The sequence below is a fragment of the Silurus aristotelis genome (assembly GCF_946808225.1).
Source record: "Silurus aristotelis genome assembly, chromosome: 19".
Classification (NCBI taxonomy): domain Eukaryota; kingdom Metazoa; phylum Chordata; class Actinopteri; order Siluriformes; family Siluridae; genus Silurus; species Silurus aristotelis.
Window position 1 is genome coordinate 6,649,914 of NC_139592.1, and position 25,447 is coordinate 6,675,360.

Genomic DNA, 25,447 nt, shown 5'->3' on the forward strand with positions numbered 1-25,447 from the left:
GAGAGACATAATTAAAAAAAAAAAATCCAGAAATCACAATATATGATTTTTAAACTATTTATTTGTATGATACAGCTGCAAATAAGTATTTGAACACCTGAGAAAGTAAATGTTAATATTTGGTACAGTAGCCTTTGTTTGCAATTACAGAGGTCAAACGTTTCCTGTAGTTTTTCACCAGGTTTGCACACACTGCAGGAGGGATTTTGGCCCACTCCTCCACACAGATCTTCTCTAGATCAGTCAGGTTTCTGGCCTGTCGCTGAGAAACACGGAGTTTGAGCTCCCTCCAAGGATTCTCTATTGGGTTTATGTCTGGAGACTGGCTAGGCCACGCCAGAACCTTGATATGCTTCTTACAGAGCCACTCCTTGGTTATCCTGGCTGTGTGCTTCGGGTCATTGTCATGTTGGAAGACCCCGCCTCGACCCATCTTCAATGCTCTAACTGAGGGAATTTTATGCAGTGTTACTAAAAAATGAGGGGTATTTAATAAATAAATAAATTTTTATTTGCCGTTCAGTATTGAGTACAGCGTTTGCTGAAATTTCCTTTAAGTCTCAGCTGCAAAATTGTCTAAAACACTTGTACTTCTATGTTGACCCATATATTCTCACATTTGTTTTGGAGAGAGCGAGAGAGCAAGAGAGAGAGAGAGAGAGAGAGAGAGAGAGAGAGAGAGAGAAAGATGTTACAGTGAGGAGCAGGATTCAAGACAGTTGACATAAAGCAGGGAGGGAAAAATGGGGAGGATAATAACAAGTTTCAAGCAAAACATCAGCTTTTGACCCCTGCCAAAAAACTCAACTGGGTCTATTTCAGTTCATGTCCATTTTAGATATCCATGCCATGTGTTGACTTTTCATAGAAGCAGATTTAGTGTTTCTGAGAATCTTCACGAGTTGCGTCCGGAGGCCTTGTGAGGGGCTGCATGTGGAGTTTTTAGCATGGACCAGGGAAGACAAAAGCCATGTTTCTCCCTGCTGGATCTTAAGAGATCGTCTCGCAAAATTGCGTCATTTGACTCATCAAGGCTTCCCTGAATATATTAACGACGGAAGGATTTATTCGAATCTTTAACCACTTTGTTTTAAGAGCAATAAGCAGTACGTAACATTTTCATTGTGTTTTCCTGGGACATGCAACGCATTGTTTCTAGTCCAAGAGTACAGAGCCTGGAGTTAAGTAAAGTCGTACACTTCTCCCCAAAGACCACTCTTGCCTCATTGCTCGGCTGAGACTAATTTTGGTTTGGGCCAAACCATGACTTAAACCTGGCTTCTTTTGCACATGGCTCATTTCCAGATTGGACACTGGCCCCTCTCCCCCTCTCTCTTAAACACTCACATATGCATTCTAGCATCAGATTTTGTACTGTACATTCATATTTGTGTAACTTAAAATGATGCATTATCAGAAATACTTTACAATTACACATCATGTACCTCAATATGTTTTTTTATTATTATTATTATTTGGCCCTCTATTTTCTCTAAAATATCTCTATCTTTTTCTGTCTCAATTGTTTTTAACTGATAGTGGTTCAAGGTTAGGCTTGACGCCTTATAAGTCGATGTTTGGGCTCCCTGTATGGTCCTGGTAAAAGTAAATACTGATCCAACATCAGAGAGAACGGCAAAAGAATGGCCTAGACACAGTATAAACAAAGCTTTAGACTATTATCCGTTCCTATGCTGGGCTAATGGATTACACACACACTGCATCCACTTCTTTACTTGAGCTTGGTTGCTCGTAGCATTGAGCTGTTGGTTTTTGCATGTACATTACACACTAAAGCATTAGTTAAGTAGCCCCTGTGTATGACACAGTGGAGATAAAATGAACATTTAAACTCAAAGAAAAGCCAGAAAGTTCCAGTAGCAAAGCAAATTTCAGGTTTATATCTATGCAGTCTTATATCTACTGCTCTCGTCATATAATACAACTGAAAGAGTTTTTGCAAGTGCACATTAATTCATTCAAGTGCAAACATACGAGATTAACACTAATAAACAAAAGAGATAATAACCAAAACCTGACCTATGAAAATTAAGCAAGGAAACTTCTAGAATCTTCACCATAGAAACACAACCATAATGAGACGATGAAATATGTGGCTTCATAGTCAAGTCATGTGATGAGACATGAGACTCTGCAGTGGCTTGTGGGAAACACGTCCAGGTTCATCATCTTGACAGCTACAACATATACAGACTAAAAAATACAAGTTGAATTGTTGCTTATTGGTGTATTGTTGTGGAGTAACAGGAATAAATCTTCTGAACATGTGGCTTTCAGTGAATGTCCAGTTTTGTGCTGGGAACAATAATTCTGCCTTATATTCTAAATCAATCCACATTGTTATTGGTTAATTTCCTGTAACAGTTTGCCTCATTAATGCTCTTAACTGAGATTGTTTCTTAATAACTACTACTGACCATCATGGTTCATTCATGTGTTTTACGATGATTTGTGTTTTTGTTAAGGCATATATTTCTATGTGTGTGTGTGTGTGTGTGTGTGTGTGTGTGTGTGTGTGTGTGTGTGTGTGTGTGTGTGTGTGTGTGTGTATGGCAAATAAACAGTCCATGTGGAAACATAGCAAAAGTTCCGTCTGGTATCCAGAATATTTATGTTATTTAAAACACCACAATTTCTTTAAAACATTTACAAGAAAATGTTGTCCTCATGCTCTATGTTGAGTATGGTTTCACTAATAATAAACATACATTTGCATGAAGCATTTATATTTGTAGAGTATTAAAAACATGCGAAGTAATAATTTAATGGACATTTAGGACAGATAAGAATCTGCAAAAGGCAACTCTGATTAATCGTGAGTCAACTCATGACAATCATGCGATTAATCACGATTAAATATTTTAATCGATTGACTCTCTCTCTCTTCCTCTCTTTCTCTCTCTCTCTCTCTCTCTCTCTCTCTCTCTCTCTCTCTCTCTCTTTCTCTCTCTCTCTCTCTCTCTCTCTCTCTCTCTCTCTCGCTATCTCTCTCGCTCGCTCTCTCTCTCTTTCTCTCTCTCTCTCTCTCTCTCTCTCTTGCTCTCTTTCTCTCTCTCTCTCTCTCTCTCTCTCTCTCTCTCTCTCTCTCTCTCTATCTATATATATATGTGTGTGTGTGTGTGTGTGTGTGTGTGTGTGTGTGTGTGTGTGTGTGTGTGTGTGTCAGTATGTAGTAATCACATCAGGGGAGAAAACTCTGAATTAGGTGTAGACAGACAATGCAGTCAATAACTTCAAAGGTTATTATATCGTGTGTGTGTGTGTGCGCGCGTGTGTGTGTGTGTGTGTGTGTGTGTGTGTGTGTGTGTGTGTGTGTGTGTAGAGTATTAACTCAACATTAACTCATTCGATAGACCTCCAGGTTATAATTCCCAGGCGATAAATAAAATAAAATGGAGCTAAAAAAAATAAAATAATGTAATACAGTGAAATCCCAATTTTTTTTAAAGGGATTAAATGAATGGATTACGGCAATCCTTTAGCAAATCTTTTAAATAGAACAATGACTGAAATGTCTGTAAAACAATGTATGTCTTAGAATCCAGATACAAGGACCTGTGCACATTTGAGTGCATTTCCATTTACATCACGTCGGCTGGAAAAAAAACACTTTCACACCTTTTGCAGGATTTAGAAATCATCATGAGGCCGATTTAAGATGATTATCCATTAAAATAACTTCATATGGTACTTCTCTTTTTAATAGCTTTTAGGATGCTCATTTTCAGACTTGCGTTCTTGTTACAGTATTGTTGAAAACCTGTATTTAGCTTTTGCTCTGATTTGGTTTGCATTAAATGTAAATTTCTCACAGGGTTGTTTTAAAATTAACATACATAAAAATGTAGCTGTTATAATCTTTCAGAAAATAGACAGCCAATGTCACAAACTGGTGCAAAAAAGGCATGTAATTTTTTTTTAAACATGATTTTATATTGGATGCCACTGGGTTTTAATGAAATCCTAATTATTTATTGTTTGTGTATAATCAAAAACAGTAAAAACAAACAAACAAAAAAAAGTCAGTGATACATAATTGTTGCTGTCACTGTTGTTGTTGCTTTATTTATTTATTTATTTATTTATTTATTTATTTATTTATTTATTCATTTATTTTGGTTATTTTATCTCTTAAGAAACTTCTCAGTTATTCCCAAAGGTGCCTCTGCCAAAAATTTGTCTTATAGTTTAGTAGCATGCCGTCAATCACAGAACAATCTGGATTAAACAGAGCACACCAGTGTAGTGTGGCATTACATTTCCTATGCAAAATAGCCATAGAATCTATATATGTAATGTACAAAATTTTTAATAACAGAAAAACATGGGATTCAATGCACATTACTCACGCAAGCTGGCGCAAAAACTTTCAGCATATCAGCCTTCCAGGAAAATCTGAAAAAAGTACCGCTTCTTCCATAGGAGCTCTAGAAATCGCCTGTGATCCAGTTCTCATCAAACATGTCTCAATATATTCTGATAAATATGACCATTAAAACACATCAACACATCTCTTTTACATTCCTACTCAGACATATATGACATTGCTTCTGACTCAGAATAGCAGCTGCGCTTAAGAACACGGCGTCAATTAAAGCGCACAGCATTTCGGAATAGCTGGATGGCAAATATTTGAGTTCTTGAAGTATCTCGTATTGCTTGAAGAGGGCAAATCAGTCGCTTTCATTCGCTATGATTATCCCGAATCATGAGGCAGCTTTGGTAAAGATCACCCATTCAGCTGTTCACCGTGCTCACTGTGAAGCTTGAATGCTGTTATCATTTCTGCACGTGTGATCTTTTCTATGTACTCATGTTTTTTCACTGCGTGATTGTTATTTCTTCAGCTGGTTGCATTTACTTCAACGACAAGCCCCTTGATCGAGAGATTTTTTTTTAAAACCTCCAAATAAGACGACCCACAGTCTCAATGGCACTATGCAAGCCAAATGCGTCATCTCAGCTAAATGGAGGCCTTTGCTCTTCTGCCTGCCTGGACTCTTTAACTCTGAGAATGTTTGGGCACCCACTCTCTTTTTTTTCCAAAACAAGCTTTTTTTTTCTGAAGCAATGCTGTGTCATTAGTTGTCAAGGGGATAAATTGAGGCTGTACTTTCCCTTGCTGCGTAAGTGGTGGCTCTTGCTGAGCTCTCACACACAGCCTCGCTCGTGTTCTTCCCCTATTATAGTGTATCTGCTGGTACAGAACGTTGTGACTCAAATTTAACATCTATAAATCCCCCCTTTTTTTCCTAAACCTTTCAAACTTGGAGATCGCTTTGTGCACAATGATTTAATCCAGAATAATATTGAAGGTATAGAAATATCGAACTGCAGTTTTCAGTCGTAGTGTGTTAAAGTTATTACCTTGAAGAACCACAGCACTTATTTACTAAAGAACATGAATACACCCAAGTTTTTGTTATCACTTATGTTATAGCAGCTGTAAAGAGCTCTAGACCTCTTATAATGAAGACTTTCCCATGTTGTCTGCTACAGATTGCTGACACTGGAGACTGTTACACATTGCTGACTGTTATATAGACATCTCTATCCTGAAAGCTTCACCGTATCCACCAGATATCCACTTCTAGCCATTTGCCTTCGTTTAATACATTTATTTATTATTAGTTGTATTGCATTGTAGAGCATTGCGCTTGTATAAAAATAAACCTACAATAAATCCAAAACTAAAACAAGCCCCGAATATTATTCATTATCCAAACAAATGATTTATTTACAATAGAGAACATCAACCAGCCTGAAGGAAATTTATAGTGTACTGAATTATAATCCAATAATCAGTTAAGGAGAAGAATAATTTCCATGTAACCCTTTAATTAGAGTAAATGTGTGCTTTGCAGCTGCATCCTCACCCTTGTTGACATAAAATGTCTGGTTTGTGGTGTAGTCCTGTGTTTTGGATCAGATGTTTTTAAAGCATGGGAGGTTATGAGCAGTTAAATATGGTTTTTAAGCAAATATTCAACACTTTACATTCTGTTTTAGACATTTAAAGTGCATTTTTTTCCAGACACTGACCCAATTTGCCTAATTTTTGACATTTTAAAAACATAAAAAACATTAAAATCTGGGGCAATGCTGAGCTAATCTTAACTACATGCTACGCTTCGAAATGACTCACACAGATCTTGTTGTTACGTCGATGTTGAAATAAAACTTTGCTCCTGGGAGGTGTATACGTTTGGGTTGGGGGTGAACGTAATGAGGATCAGGTCAGTTGCCTAGAGCAGAGTTTTAGTGAGGTTTTTATTTCACAACAGTGATTCACTTGATGTTTAATAAAAAAACCAAAACAAAGCTGAATATACGTATATACTACACCACTGCTCATTTGCTCTGTTTTGTTATACTTTCCGATTGCTCTGACTCAGATTTTACTGTTTATGACATTCTGTGTTTTGGTTTGTTGTTTCTCCTGCGTGTTTATCCGCCTTTTCTCTTTGGATTATTGGGAAAAAAGAAACCTGCATTAAAAACAAACACAATTTTATCAATTAGCATGATTGGCTGCATTTCTACGACTAGCAAGCTGATTTGTGTAGCAAGGCTAGATGTAATTTACAAATTACACACCAACAGATTCCTTCATTAACATTCACATATTTGTTTTAGGTTCTTACATACAATCAGACACACAGATAAACATATATACACACTAATCCATATTTATATATCACTCGTTCATCAGCTTCGTTTTGTTTTGTTGAAATGCTAATTTCTTCCTTTGACTGAATAATATAAAAAAACATTGCAATTGGAAAGATGTTAGTCATTGATGTCCACAGATTAGCTCATCTTTGCTCCATGTTGCACAATATTGAGGCAGTCTAAGATTTAGCATTGTGGAGATATTATTGCACCAAAAATGGGAAATACAAAGAGCTTGAGGGTTATTTCACATACTCTGGTCATCATAGTAGTTCTCATATGCCGGTGTTTTGTATTGTTTTAAAGATTTATAATCACACCATTGATATCATCATCCAAATGAGGATGGGTTTCCCTTCTGAGTCTGGTTCCTCTCAAGGTTTGTTTCTCATATTATTGAAGGGAGATTTTCCTTGCCCCAGTCACCCCAGGCTGCTCATTAGGACTAAATACACATAATTCTATTTAATTCTCAAGATCTGTAAAGCTGCTTTGAGACAATGTCCATTGTGAAAAGCGCTATAGAAATAAACATGAACTTGAACTTATTGGGGCAGAAATCCCACTTCCATAGTGCTTTATTAATGTGAGGAGTTCATATCAGGGTTGCCAAGGTGAGGTTTTTATGACAAATTGAGCTAGTTAAAAAAATATTTGGTTTTATTAAATAGCTAGTTAGCTAGCTAGGTAGCTAAAATATAGTCTTAATTTAATTGATTGATTGATGTTTTGATATGGGTCTTGCGTATGTTCCGCCCTCTATTTGCAAACATGCTCGCTGCCACATACATATATACACAGCACGCTACTGTAAATTGTTCTGTTTTGCTAAATTATACATTTCATCGTACAATATTTTCAAGTTACGATGGGGTCATCAGAACGCATCTCTATCGTAAATCTGGGACTGCGTGTATATATTCCAGAAATGAGCCCTTTCCTGTTTGCAGTGGTGATGGACAGGTTGACGGACGAGGTCAGACAGGAGTCTCCCTGGACTATGATGTTTGCAGATGATATTGTGATTTGTGGTGAGAGTAGAGAGCAGGTTGAGAAGAGCCTGGAGAGGTGGAGATATGCGCTTGAGAGAAGGGGAATGAAAGTCAGTAGGAGTAAGACAGAGTACATGTGTGTGAATGAGAGGGAGGGCAGTGGAGTGATGCGGTTGCAGGGTGAAGAGGTGAAGAAGGTGGAGGAGTTCAGGTACCTGGGGTCAACAGTGCAAAGTAATGGAGAGTGTGTTAGGGAAGTAAAGAAAAGAGTGCAGGCAGGGTGGAGTGGGTGGAGAAGAGTGACAGGAGTGATTTGTGATAGAAGAGTATCTGCAAGAATGAAAGGGAAAGTTTATAGGACTGTGGTGAGACCTGCGATGTTGTATGGATTAGAGACAGTGGCATTGAGTAAAAGACAGGAGGTGGAGCTGGAGGTAGCAGAGCTGAAAATGTTAAGGTTTTCGTTGGGAGTGACGAGGATGGACAAGATTAGAAATGAGTTTATTAGAGGGACAGCACATGTAGGATGTTGTGGTGACAAGGTGAGGGAGGCGAGATTGAGATGGTTTGGACATGTGCAGAGAAGGGACATGAATTATATTGGTAGAAAAATGCTGAAGATGGAGCCACCAGGTAGGAGGAAAAGAGGAAGGCCAAGGAGGAGGTTCATGGATGTGGTGAGGGAAGACATGCAGGTAGTTGGTGTAAAAGAGGCAGATATAGAGGACAGGGTGGTATGGAGACGGATGATCCGCTGTGGCGACCCCTAATGGGAGCAGCCGAAAGAAAAAGAAGAAGAAGAAGAATTTCTGCAAACTGAATGGCAGATTCAGGCAGTGTCTCTCTCTAATATACCGACTCATTTCTACTGTATGATATACTCCAAAGTTTGGAAGAGAAGAAAGAGGAATTATGAAGTGGATAATGTGTGTAGATTAGAAACACCTGCGCACCACAGCAACTTTATCCCCCACATAAATCACATCTATGGTCTCCTGGAAAAATTTTTTATTATGGGTTATTATGAAGTGTATTGGCAAATCGAAAGTGTTCAAACTTCATAGCAGTTCATCTGCTGATTGGGTCTTGGAATGCAGGTTTATTGTGGGTACGTAGTACGCCACATTTAGCGACCATATAACCTTAACCACACATCTGTTTCCGTACTGATTTGGACAAGAGGAGACACTACATGGGAGATAAAAAATACAAAAAATGTTCAGAAACTTCTGGGTTTTCATACAATTGTGTTGAGGATATGTGAAAGCTAAACAGTTTAAATATCTGAAAATGTTTGCATATGTGCAAAGCCATTGCCATCTAACCGAAATAACATTATTCAGTTTTTTCCCTATAAGAGCTCTTAGATTTGGTGTTTGTCTGATTCTCCGTGTCTATTGTGTTGTGGCATTATAATTGCACTGATAAATTGTATTTTCTGTAAATCTTCAGATTCTAGTCTGGGTGCTATATTCCAGCCACTCAAACTGAAACTGACCGTTAAAAGACTGTTAAAAAAAAGACAAAAAACATTGTAAGAAAAAAACGTCCCCTTGTTTAACAGTAGAATGTACAGTATTTGTTCGTATGATGTACCTTTAGGGCCACAGAAATGTTACTTGTTACATGAACATGCCAATGACAAGCTTTATCTCCTTGGCTAAGAGGGTTACCTTGTATAGCCAGTACAACCTTGTAATGGATCTTTTTTAACTGAGATTTCTAGGATGAAACAGAAAACACGAAGGTTTTAACAGCAGTGTGAAACTTACATAAAGTGACTTCAGTGAGTTTTTCTTTAATGAAACATATTCAGTGGTTTTACTCTATTCTATAGATACACTGACCTCATCTTGCAGCTATGCATTCTTGTCGCGTGTGTGTGTGTGTGTGTGTGTGTGTGTGTGTGTGTGTGTGTGTGTGTGTGTGTGTGTGTGTGTGTGTTTGAGCAAGTTTTTATGACTATGTGGGGACCAAATGTCCTCATAAGAATAGGAATATCTGACATATTTAAGTTTATGTGGCCTTTTGTTTGGGCCGTTTAAAGAAATATAGTTGAATATAAACTGTATTTTTTTTATTGAAAAGAAAAAAAGAAAAAAGCTGAAAGGTTTTATTTGTTTAGAGAGGTTGAAGGTTAAGGTTAAGGTTAGGGGTAAGGTAGGATTCAATGGAAGGTCAATGGAAGGTGCTTACTGGGTTAGTAAGGAAAGTGTGTGTGTGTGTGTGTGTGTGTGTGTGTGTGTGTGTGTGTGTGTGTGTGTGTGTGTGTTAGGTGTGTGTGTGTGTGTGTGTGTGTGTGTGTGTGTGTGTGTGTGTGTGTGTGTGTAACTGAATCCATCCTTTTCTGCCAGGGTCTCGACGGGCGTGTTGTGCTGGGTTTGAAGTTTGTATGAAGTGCTAATTCCAGCGGCTTGGACACTGACATGCTGAATAATGAATGGCACTGCAGAGGAAATGGAAATAAGGCACAGGATCAGACTAAGCTGCACTTTTTTTTTAAGATAAGCCACATTATTGGAGAGAAGAAAGATAAAAAAAAAAGAAAGAAGACCAAACTAAACTAATTTGTTTATGACATTTCAAATTTCTGTTATCACTACTGTCATATTAGAACGTGTGTGCGTGTATTTATGATTCATCATGATATGACTGATGCTTTTTTCTCATTTCCTTTTGTTGAAAAATGACAGATAAGTTGTTTTGAATGTTTCACATATTAACATTCTGTTTTGGATAACAGTTACAGTTAAAACAAGTTAAAACACGGGAGCAGCAGCCGAATGTAATTGTAAATGTGGATTCTAAACAATACGCATGTGAGTCATTTGCTTGTTACTTCAACACATGGTGGAACTTTCGGTTGCACCACAGATACATAAGATGGCTAGTTAGTGTTTTTGTCTCAGAGACAAATGGAGTTCTCAGCAGCAGCCAATCAGAAAATTGCCTGATCTAAATTAACTGGTTATATTTTTGCTATATGGATAAATGAGCACGATATAAAAAAAAAAAATTGTCACTAATAATTAAATCAATAATCAAATAGAATTGCTTATTTTGTCATTCTGTGTTTTTGATTTAACAACATTGTATTATTGGACCACTTGAATCCGTTTAAATATGTTGAGGAAAAGCAAATATAACGCTGATAGCTAAACTTTTCAAATATTTAGAAAAATGTTGTTTTTTTTTAACTACCTAAAGAAAGACTTAGACGTCATATAAGCTGATGACAAATTTGTTTTTGTTTAATTAATCATTTTAGCAGTTATACAGTATTTTGTACATAACAAAACCCTGAAAAAATAGAAAATAAACCAAATTATAATTATATATTATAGAGCAATTGTCTTGTATTATTAGGATATGTTAAATCTTTCATTAATGAAAAAATGATAATTATTTTGCTTTACATAAACCTGTATTATTTATGTTTGAAGCCGCCGATGTTAGAACTTAAAGTCCTTCTAGTGTAACTAGCTTCATGTCTTTCACATTCCAGGTCTTTAGTTCCACACGTCACATCTAAGAAGACACTGAAGGTTTTTAGTTCTCCTGGACGTTTCGGACAACAATGAATCCAGGCCCTTAATAAACTTGTTTTGCTCATAAATATTGCACGATTATTCAAAAGTTCAATTCTAGCACAAGAGCAAATTTGTGCTTAACTTGCTACTACAGGACAGTCCATAAGTGGTTAATATGTTGCCTGACTGATGACGGACAGATGTGGTATGAGGGAGGCCCTTTCTGCCGCTGGTGCTGGACAGTTAATCTTGTGAATGCTTTTGCTCCTCACTCTCACTGCTCTTAAATTATATTGACAATGCAATCTTCGTAGGAAATGGTTTGTTCTGCAGTCAGAGAAAAAAAAAATATTTCCCCCACACTGCAGGGTCAGAGAGAAAAACACAGGCAGCTCTGGTTCCACAAATGCAGAAAAGATCGCATTAATGCAGGCTGCCATTGTCCTTTCTTCAGTGAATTACAACAAATCTAACAAAGGCGAGCTTTTCAGTCTGTACATGTGTATGCATTCATTATACACGCAGTACTGTAGGGCCGGAGAAGGACAAATAGAGGACAAATAATAAATTCATTAACTATCTCGGCAGACGTGAAAGCGCCAGTGTGCTGCCCAGTTCTGTGTTTTTGTTGGGTATATTGTAAAAAACTACAGAAAGCTTATTCGATAGTTAATGCATTAATGCAGATTACGAGAAGTAAACCAGTGTTTGATTGTGTAACAAATAGTGTCTATGCCTGAGCTATGGTTATGGTTACAACAAGATACTGGTTATAGTTATATGTAAGTAGGTTTTTATACAAATGGGATCCGGTAAAAAAAAAAAAAAAAAGATGTATGGCTCCAAAAAATAAATATAAATTTGTACAAATTTAAAATGTAAATTGTATAACTAATATTTGAATGATCTGTAATCTGTAGTATATGTTGTTCATGTTGGGTTTTTATACATACTCAGGTCATGTAGTTTACCCCTTTTTCCCTCCTTCCCCTAAAAACAAATAAAATGTTGTATGTGATGAGTCGTTTCAAAGCGAATTCTCAGCTGGGTGACCTAAAGGCAAATTCGCCTCTGGGTTATTGAGCAGTAGCAGTCTTTTTTTTTTTTCCTTTTCTTTCTTTTGCAAGCACGAGGAGCTCAGCTTGTACCCTGCATTAGTCAGCACTTACAGATCATCTAGCAGCACTCGCGTTCCTTACGCTCTCTGCCTTCCCCTGTTTACAGAGACTCCAGCTACTGATAAGAATCAGAAGATGTTGATGTGGATCACAGAACCAGAGTAACAAGTTTTTTTTTTTTACCTCTGTTTAAATGGCTTTGGAAATTCATTCCTTTCAGTCCAGGAGACTCAGTGTGTTTGTACATTAGCTTTTTACTGGGTAAACTATGAGTGCACATTTACGGTCTTTAAATTCGCGAAAACATGAATATGAAATTTTTAACTATTCATATTTTTTTTCTGCTTTTGTTGTCCATGTATGGTCCTCCTTCCTGTACTGAAGTATAAGCACAAATCCCCTGCTAAAATATGACTCTGTTTACATTTCTATTTGAGTTAAAGTACAGAAGTATGAAAAGTTAAAATACTGATCTATAAGAACTATAACTGTAAAATGAATGCAATTCAGTTTTCTATTCTCTGGCACATCATATCTTTTTCAGAAGAGTTTGTTTTCTCACAACAGGTTCCTTTTTAACGTAATAAATGTGGTCGCTTCATAGTAGTGAGGAAAGGCATGTTTTTTTTTCAGAAATGTAGTGGAGATATTATACATTCAGTTGTAGTGTAATGTGTTAATGTTAACATTTCTCAAATAGAAAAAAAAAAACAAAAAAACATTGTTACTATAAAAACACTTTTAAATGTAACATATATGAGTAGTGTAGTAATGTGTGTGCACATTATAAAAAGTATAAGTACAATAAGTAGATTTCTTGGCTATGTTTTAAATTTTTTTGTAGTACATTTGTGTAATAGTTTTCAAGTTTTCAAGGGGGGGGACCACTGAGTTATACTATTATACTATTGATTACTATTATTTACTGTTTTCTTTCTTTCTCTTTTTCTCTTTCAGTTATATGCAAATGGTCTGATTTTCATTTGCACCAACATCATTGGGATCTGCACACACTACCCAGCTGAGGTGTCCCAGAGACAAGCCTTCAAAGAGACCAGAGGCTACATCCAGGCCCGAATCCACCTGCAGAGAGAGAACCAACAGCAGGTACATATCACACACACACACACACACACACACACACACACACACACACACACACACACACACACACACACACGTGTGTGACTGTACCATTTATTACATTTTAAACTATTAACTATAAACTATTTTGGTTTCCACATTATACACAATGTCTCTATGTGATAAACGAGTTGTTAGAAACTTGTGAAATTTGTATTTTGTGCATTGACAATGTCACAGATTGGGCCATGTGTCTAAGGTAGTATATTGTGGTGTCTGTATATTACTACAAACTGAAAAATATACAAAAGTATGTGGACCCCTGACTATTTGATTTCTCTGTGCTTTTTGAGCATCCCATGCTATATTTAGTTCCCATGTTCTATTATACATTGTTTCACTGGATTGTGGAGTGTGCTCGTGGAGATTTGTGTTTATTTAATCACATGGCTGTTAATAAAATCAGTTACTTATGTAGGGGTGCAGTCTGGGTTCCAATTCATCACATAGGTGTTCGGTATGGTTGAGGTCAATGTAGGTCAATGAGGTAAAATGTATAAGTAGTTTTATTTTTAATGCACTGACTGCTTCTTTCTGTTATTCAGCTTTTTTTTTTTTTTTTAACTTGCTTCCTTTTTAAATATGAATGAAAAAGAAACGGAAAATTAACAAACGCGTTCCGTTTTATTTGAGTTTTTTGTGCGAATGATGAACATGGACATGAACAAGAAACTTTTCAGTACATAGAACATCAACTGAAACGATTTCAAAGCAGGCCACGGTTATTGTATTGTTCCTTTCTTTAAAAATTAAGTAATATCTGTAGCATTCAGTGATTCTCCTGTCTTGCGCTTCAGACATTGTACCTCGGTGCGCTCTAGTAGTTACCGCACATGAACCACGCGAAAGTTCGCGTCCGACCTTGTGCCTGTAAATCCTTTTATTTTATTTTAGTTGCCACTGTTGCTTTTGTGCAGTAGATACATAACATTTTATTTGTATTAATTTATTCTTTTTTTAGATATATTTTAAAGACCATTTTGCGTGAGTCTCGCGAATGATTTTATTCTCACGCACACGCGACTATTTTACCGCTCGCAATAAATCTTGTCCTGGTTTGCGGTGGATCCCACAGGCCTCGCGGTACTCCTGCAGGTGTGCAGGTCTCTAGGTCAAAGCTCTGTAGCAGGCCGATTTTTGCACAAGGCCGTTGTCATGCTGGAGTAAAGTAAAGGGAAATGTAATGCCACTGCATCCAAGTACATCCTGCACAATTGGGTGCCTCCAACTTTGTAGTAACAGTTTGGAGAAGAACTACATTTGTGTGGTTGGAAGAGTCAGTTGTCTCAATACTATTGTCCATTTCGTGAAAATAAATCATATCAACTAAGAAACAAGAAAACTTTTTTTTAAATATTATATAAGTAAGCCTAATAAGTAAATGGTTAAAACATTGATTTTGAAGTATGCTTATTATTATGTGTGCTACACGGTTTTTCCACAATGTTTCCTAATATGTAATCCCCCTCCCAAATGGGTTCTTTGTGCTCCCACCCTGGCATACTGCAGAAAGGCTAATTGCTAATTTCAGTAATCAGTGCCTCCAGCGGTGGCGGCGCCAGGAATATTTTATAGAGGGTGCTTTGGGATAGTAGGTGCAAACACACAGACCACCTTCATGAGAACCAGATTTAGAATAAATCTCCTCCAAAAAGCCTACAGTGCCGATGACCTATTATTCATAAACGATAAACCAGCAATTTTCGAGGAAAACAATCCTTAGAGCTATTCAGAGTAGTAATTGGTGCTAATTCTCAATATTTATTCATCTTTCCTTCCATTTTTTCCAACAGAGTGACACAAACAGTGGCCTTGTTTTATTAATTCAACAAATAAAACTGTCTGTCGTTGCTTATGTGTATTATCGGTAAAAAAAAGTATTACCCTTGCTTAAGCTGCACTTCTTCCTGATTATGAAAGAAAAAAGATGTGCTGGATTATGTGCTATTTTATTTCAGTGATTAATGTTGTTAGAATTGTCCAATCAAGATGTACGAATCCGCCGACTCGTGAGATGCCTTACTCTCGCCAGCGGTTGACAGAGTTCAGTTGTTTCTGTCTAAGAGGGTGTTTTTTGTGTTTCAAGCCCAATTTTAGCTATTGTTTCTCCCTTTTTTATCGACGTCGCTGCACTCTGAAACAGTGCACTGATTATTCTCTACAGAGGTGCTCCTACAGGGGTGCTTTTACAGGTGTGCTTCTACAGATGTGCTTCTACAGGGGTGCTTTTACAGGTGTGCTTCTACAGATGTGCCTCTACAGGTGTGCTATTTATCGCTCGTTTTGTCCGGCTCTGCAATACACTTGCGAACCAATGTTACATACATATACCGTATTTTTCAGACTATAAGCCGCTTCTTTTTTCCTACGTTTTGAACCTCGCGGCTTAAACAGCGAAGCGGCTAATTTATGAATTTTTCCTGTGTTTTTCCCAGTTTTACAAACTTCAAGCCAAAAAACTGAACCCCATAACCTTAGACCAATGAAATTTCCGAACAGAAACGAAAAAACGCACCTCACCTGTGTTCTGAGCTGCACAGCTTCGGGAGAAAAAACGTTTTTTTTAAACGCACGACGATGCCAAAAGATAAACTCCCGAGAGAAATAGTTGTGAAAGGAAGGAGGAAGACAGTGAACAATGACTTTCTTGGTAGGCTACTGTTTAGATACAAGCCGTTGTAACGCGTTGAGTCTGGGTGAAGGGAGAGCTCGCTAACTGCAGTTGCAACAGAAATCATATAAACACAGACAGGTTTCCAAAACTCGTGCTTTTTTATTATTCTTGGCAGCAGCGTTATGGGTTAGTCAAAGAAACTTAGAAATGAGCATCAGAAAATAATAAGGACATATTCCTCGGTCTTGCACACATGCAGTCATACCGGAAAAGTGGCAGGCTATTCCCAAAATACCGCTATGCTCCTAAAGGAAGCGCAACATATTTCACCCGTTACACCGCGTGTAAAGTGTCTTTCGTTAAAGCCTGTGTAAAGTTTATTAGTGTAGACAGGTGCAGCTTATTTATGTTAAAAATAAAAATATTTGTAAAATTCAGTGGGTGCGGCTTATATATGGGTGCGCTTTATAATCCGGAAATTACGGTTTGTGTATAGTGTGTATATATATATATATATATATATATATATATATATATATATATATATATATATATATATATATATATATATATATAATACAGTTTATCTATTACAATACCATAAATTGCTGTTTTGTTAAATTATGTAGTCATTTGTTAAATTATTAATATATAATAACGTATTACAGAATACTTACCCCTTACTCATCACCCTTCCTCCTTAAGATTTCTGGGTAGGCAAGGCCATGTCTTGACCTACGATAATTTCATGTTACGATCAGGTTCTGGGAACGCATATCCAGCGTAAGTCAGGGACTCACTGTACTCTTAATTAGCGTTTAAATGCTTGTATGCTTGTTGTTTAAATGCTTGTATTTAAATATAATAGTTACCATAATACACTATTAATTGGCAGATTCTTCTTAATCAAAATTTAATGGTATTGTATATCATAGCAAGCAGTGTGACACTTCTAACTTGGGGTGTAGACCTTTTGGAAAACCCACAACTGCACAGGCCTATTTTTTTCTGCATAAGAACTGTGACTTCAATATTGGTGTATGAATTGTGCACGACACTGCACAGTTACAGAAATCTGAATCAGATTGTTATGAGATATCAGATTAAATATTTAAGCAATGTTATGTTTTGCTTAGTGATCGATCCAAAAAGATAAGGTTTCTGAATAAAAAAAGGCATCTGAAAGACATCTGCGTTAGCTGCAGTGCCCTCTAGCGCGTTCTCCGGCCCCGACGCCGTTCTCCAGATGTCATCACTTTTCTTTTGTCACAGATAAATTAAAATCCTTAGAACGAGCTCACAGCCCTACAAAAACAATTACCCATCACCCAAATGCTCCCATATGCACAAACTCACTCTGTTTTTTTCCCTCACACACACACACATTCCCAGGAGCGCCTTCTGCTGTCAGTGCTGCCCCGACATGTTGCCATGGAGATGAAGGAAAATATCAACGCCAAGAAGGAAGAAATGATGTTCCACAAGATCTACATACAGAAACACGACAACGTCAGGTAAACATGTTTCACGTCCTTCGCGGCCAAACATCGTCTTTATTATTAACGACAAGGTCAAATGTAAAGAACAGAAGTGTCACACGTGATAACAGAGCTTTGATCCTGGAGGGAAACAGGTGACCGAGGGGGCTGGTGCTAATCACATTCTGCTTTCTAGTTTAATATAGTGAGAGTAGATTCTGGAGTAAGGGAGGTTTTTTTTCCATAAAGCATTACACTACATTATAGTTATGAAAATTTTGGAGTTTTGCCAGCCGAGGAGTCCAAACTTGTCTGATGTCTGACATCTTAGAATAGCACTTCATTCAGATAAAGCCTTAAAATAGTAAGCGATAGCATGTACTCCAAGGAAATCACTAATGAAAATGGATCCAGAAAGCAATTCAAGTTTGAAGAATGGAATTTTATTTGATTTTTTTCCATAGTGGTCGAGATTGTATTCCTGTGCACTGAGACTGATGTCGTCATTCCTAAACTCTGTTGGGGCTGCTCTTTAAGCTTAACCAGGGTCATGGTTCAAAATTCTCCTATCTCCAGCGGGACCTTGGATTTAACCTGAAATAATATTAGCCGATGGAATGCCAACGCGAAGCAGTGTGAGGCTACAAAACGCGTAAAGGCATTTAGCGGATAAGGAAAACGCATTCTTTTACATATCGCAAAGAGCGAAAGAGTCATGTGAGCACTTGAACGTTATCAAAAGTACACAGCGGTGCAGCTGATAGAGAACCCGATACCCTTCGTTACTAAACGCAGCCAAGATCTCCCGGGAAAAAGAAAAAGGCCGTTTGATTGACATCGCAAACGACCAGTCACACACATTTCCCAGTGTATGACCTTTTTCCTTGCAGGTTAACCTCTTCAGACAAAACATATGCTTTAGTTCACTTGGGCAGAAGTAAGGATAGTCCAGTCAGATTGTGATTCAGAAGCTCCGGGCTAAAAAAGTGTACATAAAATGGTAGTAGGTCTGTGCAGTGTAGGCAGGGCATCCAAGGCTGAGGCTGGAATGCAGCATAACCGATTCGGTCTTAAAATGAACAAAGCCATGTAGACTTTAGCCACAGGGATGCTTGTAATAATAGGCTGCAAAATCCAAGCTAGAAGCCATCCTTAATGCCCACCCTTTAATCTAAAGATAGTGCTACTGAGAGAAGAAAGTGATAACTCAGAATGAAGTCGAGGAAGGGTACAAAGATCAAGGGCAGGGTTCTGAATAAAGTACAAGCAAGTGAGACCCTGACGTCTATAAAAATATACTGCAGAGATCCACATAAGAAGCAAAGGCCAGAAGAATATATAGGACCCTTTTGCCCAAAAAGCATCCAAACTACGTTCTCATTTACAACGCAACAAAACATCAAAACCTCTTTCCACGGCTTCTGTTTCCACCTCGAGAACAAGCTGCACTGTAGTAAAACGCTTAATTAACCAGCAGAGCAAAGCGAATCGAGTAAAGGAAGCAGTGTGCATTGAGTGTGTTACAAACCTCAAGCACGCACCGCTTTAAGGTCCAGCGGTTAGTTTTTTTCACGAGCGAGAGAACGATCCCACATTATTCACTCCAGCTCGACGCATCTGTGTGACATTTGCTCAGGAAGAGTTCAATGCATGAAATTGGCCAATTTTCTTTTCGAGGGTGGGGAAACGACTGTGGCGAAGGGCTCCGAAATGTTCCCGGCGACAGGGCTTTTGGTGAAGCGAACAGCGCCATCTGTCGCCTCTCAGCGCTCCCTTTTTTCAACCTGTCGTCTAGCAAATAGTTGTTGATGAGCGCAATTCTGTGTGGATAGGAGCTCTTTAAGTAGGCCAGGCTGCCTCTGTTGTTCTGACTTGCCTCATTGATCGTGACCTATCTTTAATCTAAGGCGGAATGATGATTCTCACACCTAGTCCATCACACCAGCCACAGACGTCCTGATTAGACCTGTGTAGACGTTGACCTCCTTTCTGTTTGTCCTTGTTATTTTACTTTGCAGCATCCTCTTCGCAGACATCGAAGGCTTCACAAGTTTGGCGTCGCAGTGCACGGCACAGGAGCTGGTGATGACACTTAATGAACTGTTTGCTCGTTTTGACAAATTAGCCTGGGTAAGCAAACACCATCGATCCCTTATTAAAGCCACAGGGCTTCGCACTCAACTCTAAACGATGCCCAACCCGAGGGATTACTTGATTCAATCTATGATTATTACACATTCCTGATTACTCCTCAGTGGATGTTTTTCCTCGGTTCTGTAACGCCTGATATTATAGCCACAGCAATTAAACCGCAACACAGGCCGCCTTGTGTTTTCAATTGCAGGCCGGATCAATACCAAAACGATCGCTTAGGCGGAGTTGTATTATTTTATAGATGGAATGAGGTCACTGTAAAAGTAATATTTCACCCAAAAACAGCATAAAACACAGGGATTAGAGATTTTATTACAACAAAGCAAGCTTGGTTAAGGAAACCACCATCATCTCTATTTTTGTCTGAAGCTTTAGTTACCGAGTCTTTTTATTACCGGGACGTGTTTGTCTAGCACAAGATAAACTTCCTTATGTTAAAGTTGCCTGTTTGATCACAGTGTATCAGTGTGCATAAAAGTACTTGTGAAAAAATAAACAAACGGGTTTGTACATGTTGGACATATTTGAGAAGCAACAAAGCCTTGACATGAAACAATTTGTTGCAGGGACCTGGACAGTGATCCAGATGTAGTGTAACGCAAATATTTATTAATCATTTCCTTAAACTGTACTTTTGATTTTGCATAAGGTGTGTGAGAGGTTTGTTGGTTTTATGTCTTTAATGGAAACCAAATGTCCCCTCAATAATATCTGGCCTTGCAGGGACAAGTGCTCTTTTTACGTTTCCCTTTTTCTAAACTGAGGTTGAGGTTTAGGCAGAGTTTGATTGTGATGATTTAATATGTCAATGGGAAGTCCTCACAAGGATAGTCAGTCAAGTGTGTGTGTGTGTGTGTGTGTGTGTTTGCTTTTTCAGGAGAACCACTGTCTCAGGATAAAGATCCTGGGCGATTGTTACTACTGTGTGTCTGGCTTGCCTGAGCCAAGAGCCGATCACGCTCACTGCTGTGTAGAGATGGGAGTGGACATGATCGAGGCCATCTCGTGAGTCTGGACGTTTTTCTTACGAACGATTTCGATTTACTGAGCGATAGATGATTTCAAATAAAATTGACTGCTCACACTGAACACAGACTCTGCAAGAGAGAAAATAAAGAGCACAGTGAAATAGAAGCCTTTGATACGAGCCAGGGTTTAGCTCATGCTGTTCCAGAAGAGCTGATTCTCAGCTAGAAGGTACGTTTCAGATCCAGCACCGAGACACTGTTCTTCAAGCAAGAAAGGTTACAGTCAAGGGCATGTCTGTGATCAGCTAAACACTCAAGATTATAAAAGAATATCTCTCATTGCGTGCGTCACTATTTGTCTTGCTGCATGGTGATGATGATGATGATGAAGGTTCTGACTTTGATTATGTTCTCGAAGCCAGAACAGGGTGTGTTGTTAGAGGAAAAACGATTAAAGTTGAGAATGTTTGTATTATTTTATTTCCTATAATAACTTAGCAATTTGCCAGCAATTGAAATTTTTACGTAATTCATTAACACATACTTTATACCCATTTATAGATGTATTGTCTTAGTAACCTTCCATAAAACAAGTTTGTCCACATAGCGAGTTTGCTTCCACTTTCATTACAGCTATAAATAGGCATCGCTTCGTTATTCTTGTTTTTTTTTTCTCTCGAAGTTAAAAAGACAAAACTATGCATCTTGTCAAGTGAACTCGGTCTTGAAGTCTGTAGTGAAACGCTTAAAGGAACAGCTTCACTTCTGACTGTTCAGCACTAAAACACTGGTCCACAGTGGATCCATACAGTAGTAAACTTATGGTGAATAGTAGAAAAGTAGTAGCAAAATATGCTTTATTCAGTATGTACAGTGTTTGTATTACACTTTCAGAAGAAAAAGATTCCATGCGTGTTCTATGGATAATTTATTGTGTTGACCTTCTTAATGGTTTGACTTAGAACTTGCTAGAAGGAACATTTATAGAACTTTTTTGTTTTCTGAGAGTGTAAATATTGTAAATCTACTTTGCAGCTTTATTAACAATGTATGTGCATATGCACTGTGAGTGAACTGTGTGTGTGTTTGTGTGTGTGTGTGTGTGTGTGTGTGTGTGTGTGTGTGTGTGTGTGTGTGTGTGTGTGTGTGTGCGTGAATAGTTTGGTGAGAGAAATCACCGGGGTCAATGTGAACATGCGGGTGGGGATCCACAGCGGGCGTGTGCACTGCGGGGTTCTGGGACTGCGCAAGTGGCAGTTTGATGTCTGGTCCAATGACGTCACACTGGCCAACCAGATGGAGGCTGGAGGCAAAGCAGGGTGAGAGCGAACACCACCCACCCACATCACACACACGGACACCATGTAGAGCCGTGATGGATTTCGAACAAGCCATCAGTACAAAAAAATATTTCGATGTTTTGCCTAATTTGTTAGCGGTCATCCTCAGTAATATCTATTAAAACTTCCACAGACGTATTCACATCACTAAAGCTACACTGCAGTATTTGAACGGAGATTACGAGGTAGAGCCCGGCTGTGGCGGAGAGAGGAACGCCTACCTCAAGGACAACGACATCGAAACCTTCCTGGTGCTCGGGTGCAGCCAGAAAAGGGTCAGTTTTGAGCATATTCCTGCGTTCCTGACACCACATTCAAATCTGGGTTGATGTTGTTTTCTTTCTTTAAAATAAATAGAAATAAAAAATATAAATATAAACTGTTTGAATAAAATAAACAGTTTTTAGGGTTTTAAAACTGTGAAAAATGTTGAATATCTTGAATATTTTATATCTCTAGGTCTCTATTAAAACCGTCTCATCTGTTTTGTAAAAAAGTATTGTATAAAAGCATGGAATTATTCAACACGTCATAGATTTGATCTACAATGGATCATCAAAGTCATTAAAGTAAAATGGGGACAAACCAAATTTTAAGAAATCCTCAAATACATATTTCACTGCCTTTTTTTCGAGTTGTTGCCAGTGATATCATTTCAAATGAAAAAGAAGGAAAAAAAAACGAAACCGGCCTCCAGCAACACTTGTGTCTTTTGTGTGTGCATGATGTAGAAAGAAGAAAAGGCTATGATGGCTAAGCTGCAGCGTAACAGAGCCAACTCATCTGATGGGTTAATGCCCCGCTGGGTGCCTGACAGATCCTTCTCCAGGACCAAAGACTCCAAAGTTTTCAGGCAGATGGTGAGTTGTGCACAAAACCCCCAATTATTCACTCGATGTGGTCCTTCTGGTTTTTGGAATAATAGAACTTATAATGCATCAGTTTCTAAAACTATTAATGTATTTGTTGACTGTTTTCTCATCCCTTCTTTTGCCACCTTCCTGTTTTGAAAGGTGAATTCTGAGTAATTCATTCATATGAAATGAGTCACCCAGAATGAAAAAGACTTGGCTGAAGCATTTCACCTACACGAAAACAGTCAATGGGATGTATTTTATTTAAACACTCATATCTAATAATCTTTAACCTGTCATGTTCATGTGATTCTTAACCAGTAGTTCAGGCGACAAAGATTCTCACACAGCTATAACAGCAGCATTTAGTATTTTGACCCCTTGCTACAGCAGAGCTTAAGCCACTAAATGCTTTTTGCAATTTATTTGTTGCCATATCAAATGAATTTTTTTTTGGTGTAGGTTTTCAATCCAATCAATCCGGAGCCACACCTGATTCCATCTGTTTAATCAGGTGACCTTGGTTTTCAATAGACTGTCAGGTGTGACTTCTGCTTGGATGTGATGAAAAGCTGCACCAGCACTGGCCCGTTCTGGAAAGGATTGGACACACCTGATTTAGATGAACCTGGGAATTATGCAAGCCTTGGAAATCATTCGAAATTGTAGAAGGCAGACAGGTGAACTGTCGCATCTTTGAATAACAAACAAATCGTTGCTTATTATAGTTATAGTTGCTTTTTATTAAGCAGTGTGTTCACACCTTCTTACTGATGCAAAAAACAACTAAATGAACCTAATGCACCAGCATATGCTATAGTCATGAATGACTTATAGGATTTTTTTTATTAGCACCACTGCATTCTATTATTATGCAAACATAATACACAGAAACGGGCGTTGGATTGTGGTCTTTGTTAATATACATATATAAAAATATTGTATTAATAGAGTAATAATACTATTTGTATCTGTTTATATTTGTAAAATATTCATATCCGTATTTTTCAATATATATATATATATATGTATGGCCTAAAAAGGAATAGATTGCTCTACCTCATCACATCAATCAATAATTCAGTTTAGTTTTATTATAGGATTTTTTCAATAGTGGATATTGTCACAAAGCAGCTTTATGAAAATCTAGATGATATCTACTGTAAATTGTAGTTAATATTTGTTAAAATGTGTGCTGGACACAGTTATAGTTGTTTTGTTTGTACCTTTCTCGGATATTTAGCTTCTTTTTTTTTTTTTTTTTTTTTTTTATTGTGTTGGTAGCTTTGTTCGAACTAAGTATGAATGAATGAACACTAAAATGTGTGGATCGAGCGTCACGTCTGACTTTTTGCTCATACCTGCATGAAAGTAATACGAGGTGGTATCAAAAAGTTTTCAGAAAGTACTTTATGTATCTATGTTTACACGCTATTACCTTCAAAATGGTCCCCTTGCACAGCAGTACAGCACTCCCAGAGTTCCTGCAACTTCTGGAATGTGTACTGGAAGTCTTCTTTTCGAAGCCTGTAAAGCACCTTCTGCTGTTTACGCTGTATCTCCGCAATGGTGTCAAAACAGCGACCTTTAAGCTGGATCTTCATCTTCATTAAGAGAGCAAAGTCCGCCGGACTGGAGAGTAGGGCGGGTGTGAGTTGTTCTCCGGCGATCATCATGCGCAAGTTGCCAAATGGTTTCAACGTTTTCGGGGGTCGAGCTCATTGAAGGTCTTTCTGATCTCTCATCGTCGTCCAGTGATGTTTTTCCACTCTTTAAGCGCGTGTGGAAGAGTGGAACCTCGATACTCGTGACTTTGACTCCCGTGACCTCAATAGTTCATGACTTTTCATTTGGAACCGGACTAAGAGTAACTCGCGAAAAATAACTCACCGCAAAAGTAACATTTCAAAACAGAGTTTGTACAAATAAATTACATAGAATTTTTTTTTTTTATATTTAATTATTGTATTAATCATTTAAAGTAGAAAATAATACATTTATGACAAGTAATTTACAATTTTTGTTAAGTTTACAGTACAGATCATGTACAATTCCCCTTGAAAAACGAAGCATCAGAAGGAGAGAGTTAAAACCTCACGATTTTTATTGTTACTCGCGAGGGGTCATAGAACTTAACCCACACAAGCATTGTGTGTGTGTGTGTGTGTATATATATATATATATATATATATATATATATATATATATATATATATATATATATATATATATATATATATATATATATATTTATTTATTTATTTATTCATTTATTTATTTATACACACAGACATATATATATATATATATATGTATTTACACAACACCCACACACTTCCCACCAGCTGCTCCGCAAAAAAAAAAAAAAAACTGGTCTGTGGTGTACAAAAGGTTGCAGACACCTTCCTTATATGGAAGTGCTTTACAATCCTTAATATTAGATGTAATAGAGAGTAATGATATGAAACCATGAGTGTTATATGCTGAAAGCTGCTCAAAGGTGCAGCTCCGGGAGATGAATCAAAATTGCCTCATAAATCTCACCCCTGCTATCTGTTTGGTC

General features: G+C 37.8%; 1 protein-coding gene across 1 annotated transcript in view; it reads left to right on the forward strand.

The window, feature by feature from the left end:
- adcy6b (adenylate cyclase 6b) overlaps positions 1-25,447 on the forward strand; it is a 70,612-nt gene that overhangs the window by 28,088 nt on the left and 17,077 nt on the right. The window contains 7 exon segments of the mRNA XM_083569792.1: positions 13,291-13,440; positions 17,483-17,604; positions 19,587-19,698; positions 20,600-20,727; positions 21,851-22,009; positions 22,164-22,305; positions 22,762-22,890. Of these exon segments, the coding sequence (XP_083425918.1) occupies positions 13,291-13,440; positions 17,483-17,604; positions 19,587-19,698; positions 20,600-20,727; positions 21,851-22,009; positions 22,164-22,305; positions 22,762-22,890 (942 nt within the window).